The 4,199-nt window shown below is 31.7% G+C and overlaps 1 protein-coding gene across 1 annotated transcript in view; it reads right to left on the bottom strand.

Moving 5' to 3' along the window:
* Positions 1 to 936: 936 nt before the first annotated feature.
* The window catches only part of LOC117174898 (leukocyte receptor cluster member 1 homolog), a 125,121-nt gene continuing 121,858 nt past the window's right edge, over positions 937 to 4,199 (bottom strand). The window contains exon 3 of the mRNA XM_033364326.1: positions 937 to 1,795. Coding sequence (XP_033220217.1) covers positions 1,043 to 1,795 — 753 coding nt within the window. The 3' untranslated portion in view covers positions 937 to 1,042. The remainder of the gene's footprint in view (positions 1,796 to 4,199) is intronic.

Consider the following 4,199-nt stretch of genomic DNA (forward strand, 5'->3'; position numbering starts at 1 on the left):
AAATACTATAATTCTGAAAATTTACTTTTTATCGAAAAAAGTAATTGACATAAATTGATTGGCTTTCTGAGTACTATGAATAGTCATGCGTTTAATTTTTGAGAAAAAAAAAATTATTCCAAACATTTATTAAATGCTCTAGCTTTTTGAATTTTTATCTAAAATGGCTGAATAACGTACATTTTTGCGAGAGTTATCGTGTTTACGGACAGACATATAGACAGACGCCATCGTAAAAACTTAATTTTCGGATTTAGGCGGTGTCAAAACATGGAGTACCGTGGAAAAACAGTGGTGTCAAATTTCGAACAATTCTAATATTTTCTGAATCATAACTGATGAGAATGTAATAATTACAAAATTCTTTATTAAAATTACACAAAAGTTCACTATTATGGGTTGTGGGCGACCCGAACCGCAACTAACACCGCCGTTAAATGAAGGCCATAAGCAAAGTGCTTATGTTTCTATGCAGCCGCAGTCTAGAAGCGGCGTACTTTCCTCCTAATTTTAAGGTGACCTCTTTCGAAAATTTGTCTCCTAGAAAACTTGCCGCATGTTTACGTGCGGGTCACTGGCGACCCAGTTGATGATCAGAGGGTTAATTATAATTTTACTTCCAACCGTTTAAAAAGAACTTGCTACGTCACAAACAATGGAAGGTAATAATAATTCTGTATTTTCTATATCATCGTAATCCTTATTTAAATTAATCTATTCTTGAACTTTTGTTCACATGTTGTCATGCAAATTTTAGTTACGTAATTACTGACTCTACCTTATGCACAGGCTGTCATTTCCAACTTCGTTGCAAGTTTTCGCCGATAGCCACTTGCTTCATTATCGGTTCGCGATATGATACGTTCAACAAAGGTGGAACTCCTCAAATTATATTTACAAGCAAATATATATAATTTCTTGATTTAAATAAAGGTATTTTAAATACGCCAATAATTTTATTTATTTTTATTACATTCAAGCTTACAGAATAAAAACTTTACGTAGTTGAAATTATCTGGTCCATCTCCTGAACATAACACCCCTATTTTATAATTTTCTCTACATTTTGCCTGGCTAGTTCTGGAAAAAACTGTGAATTGTATTTTTGACGAAATTCTGATTTAGATTTTTCTTTGGGAATAAAAGGTGTAGAAATGCCTTGTAATTTCACTATTAATTTTACTGTTTTAAGTTTCTCAATGCGTTCTCGCAATGTTCTTTCCGCTCTTAATTTCTCTATAATATTATTCTGCGTGCATTTTGTAGATTTTAATTTATTTGTATTGCTTTTATTTATTTTATTTTTGTTTATATTATTATTCTTCTCTCTATCTAAGTCAGTAGACTTGCATTTCCTCTCTTTAACCATAGCTGATTCATCACTCGATTTGCGATCTTCTGCAGTCGAAATGGTACCACTCAAATGTCTTTTAATATTATGAATGGGATCTTCAAGAGCTTTTCTTTTTTTGTCTGCTTCAACTCCCTTCTCCGAGATTGAAGGACGCTCAGGAACTTTATTATACCAATTTATTTTACCCGTTTTTTCGATGGAGTTTTGACCGAGATATGTTAAGTAACCGATCTTTTTATCATACTTTTCTTGATCCTCCTTCTTTTCCTTTTCATAATACTTATTTGATTTCCTGTAATCGATTTTTCCTGCTTCTAATTCATTAAAGAAATTGACATGCTCCATATTCTCAATTGAAGTTGACATTTCCGTACTTTCTGATCTGCCATCATATTTTTTTCTCGCTTGCTGTCTTAAAAGTTGAATTCTGGCTTCGGTCTCCTAAAAAATGTTTATTTGTTATGAATAAACTATAAAAGCAAATAAAAAAACATGTTCTTTTAAGTCAGCTTTAAACAAGAAATTCCCTAGTAAAATATCCTACACGCTTTTCATTACAATAGTGTATTATTATTTGATCTCCATTTATTAATGGATTTTATTTTTACACTTTGACACTTACGGAGTCCGAAAATGATACAATTTCGAAAGGTTATTGTTATTTGTCCCCAGACCAATTTCATATAAAATCGAACAGTCTGACCCTTGTGATGCGACAGAATTATTTGGAACTTGAATATATTATTTTCTAAGGTAAAATATGTGACACGAAGTTTACGTTTTTCCGAATATACCTTAAGTTTCATCCTCGTTAAACTATTTCTTCTTATTTAATGTTTTTTTAACGACTGAAGGCAAAGTGTATGTAGACTGGCCAGATCTTACCTGCACATGGTTCGACGTGTGCGAAAAAGTTTTGATGTAACATGTGAGAATCGGGCACTTTGCACTTTTTTTAAACATCAAATGGATGTATACCTTAAAGAAGCTCAAGCGATATATTCATTGAATATATCGTTAGGAAATATTAGAAAATTTAACATTCACACAAAAACCTTAATAAAATTATGTTTTATACTGTTATTATTCTGTTTGAAATGAATTTGCCATTTTATAAACAGCTAAAACTTTTAGACTGATCTGTTTTCAAGCTAAGGTTTAAAAAAGGCTACACTTAAAAAGTAAAAACCTAAGATATCTACAAAGACCACGACAATGTTTCTTACTTTGGATTGAAAATACTCGGATGGTCTCCTTAAAAAAGAACTAGCAACAACCCAGATGACAAAAAACCTTTTGAGCGAAAATTGGTTTAAGCTAGACGTGCTTCGAGTTTCAACTATTTCAAGTAAATGTGGACAATTTAAAACCAGAAGAAATTAAAATGATAACACTTTCACTTTTAACTATTTATATCTTTCAAATTCAAAAGTCTCTAATATAAATAAGCATTCCTTCTTTTAAATTCCAAGCAGTTTTTTAAATTATTTAATATGAACGCAACTTAAGTTCAAATTAAAGTTTTTCTCAAAAGGCAAGCAGTTCAAAATAATATTTTAAGTTTATAATCGAATGAATTGATTATTTAATTAATTTCAGACAAAATAGCATAAATCACCATTTTATCACATTTCTTATCTAAATGTTACAAATTCTGATATTTATTAATGGTATTTTCAAAAAACTACTTCAGCTTCTTTATCATATAAAACTGTTAAAATTTAGAAAAAAAATGCTATTTCGAAAAATGTATTTATCCCAATTTTTTTTCTAAAAGAAGAAATAGTTTATGAACGAAGACAATTACGGGATAAGTCACTTTATTACGAATAATAACACAAAAATAACAAAAAAATTAAAGTCAATCAAAATTTTTTTAATTCAATTTCTTTGGTTTCTTCGCTACACGGAAAGAGAAATTGGCCTCCTAGCTTACCAGCCTCATGCGCCATGGCAGCACTATCGGACTATTGGTCCCACTGCCTCTCACTGAAAGCATGGAGGCGCCAGTGTTGGAACTTGGAGAAACAACGAATTTTGGACTCCAGGCTTCCAACTCGGAGTAACTCTCAATTCCGACCGGCGTTGGCCGGTTGGAACATGTGAAAAAAAATATGTAAACGAAAACCTGCATTACTATAAGAGCACACAAGGGTCAAATTAAGTATTTTCTTCCACGCGATATTCATTTGTTTTGACTATTAAGCAATCGCTAGGATGAACTCTTCTCAGTTAAAATCTGGCGTTCTTAGCAGCAGTACATTGGCATCTTTGATTTTTTATTAGAGTTATAATTCTTAGAGAACAAATAGCAAAACATAAAGCTATTATTAAGGTAGGATTAGGTATGCTTTGCTCGAAGACCCCTCGTAACTTCGTGACATATAATTGACTAAGAAAAAGATGTACCTAAAGCATACTTGTGGCATAGAATATCTTTACTATAAGAACGAAATTCATGCAGCCGCCTTCTTCCGAAATTGTAAAACTTTTGTCCCCTGTCGATTGTACGCCACTGAAACGGCACTACCCAGTGCCGTTGCAGTGCTGCTCGTTTAAAGCTACTCAAATTCCAGTTTTAAATGACTGCAGAAGTTCTTTTTATACCTCCGACTAGGCTACCAAATAGACCAGCTGAAACGGATTAAAAATTTAAATTAAAAATTTTTTTAATTACCTCTGAGAAAGCTAGAAATTCAGAATCTGCGGATTTCGATAATTTTAGGTATCTAACTTTTTTCTAGAAGTTTAAAATTGAAATGAATATAATGTAATTTAATGTATCTCGTAAATGGAATAAGATACGCCAAAACAGATATTTTTTAATTCCTCTTCAGAATAGTAT

The sequence above is a fragment of the Belonocnema kinseyi genome, chromosome 6 (genome assembly GCF_010883055.1).
Source record: "Belonocnema kinseyi isolate 2016_QV_RU_SX_M_011 chromosome 6, B_treatae_v1, whole genome shotgun sequence".
Classification (NCBI taxonomy): domain Eukaryota; kingdom Metazoa; phylum Arthropoda; class Insecta; order Hymenoptera; family Cynipidae; genus Belonocnema; species Belonocnema kinseyi.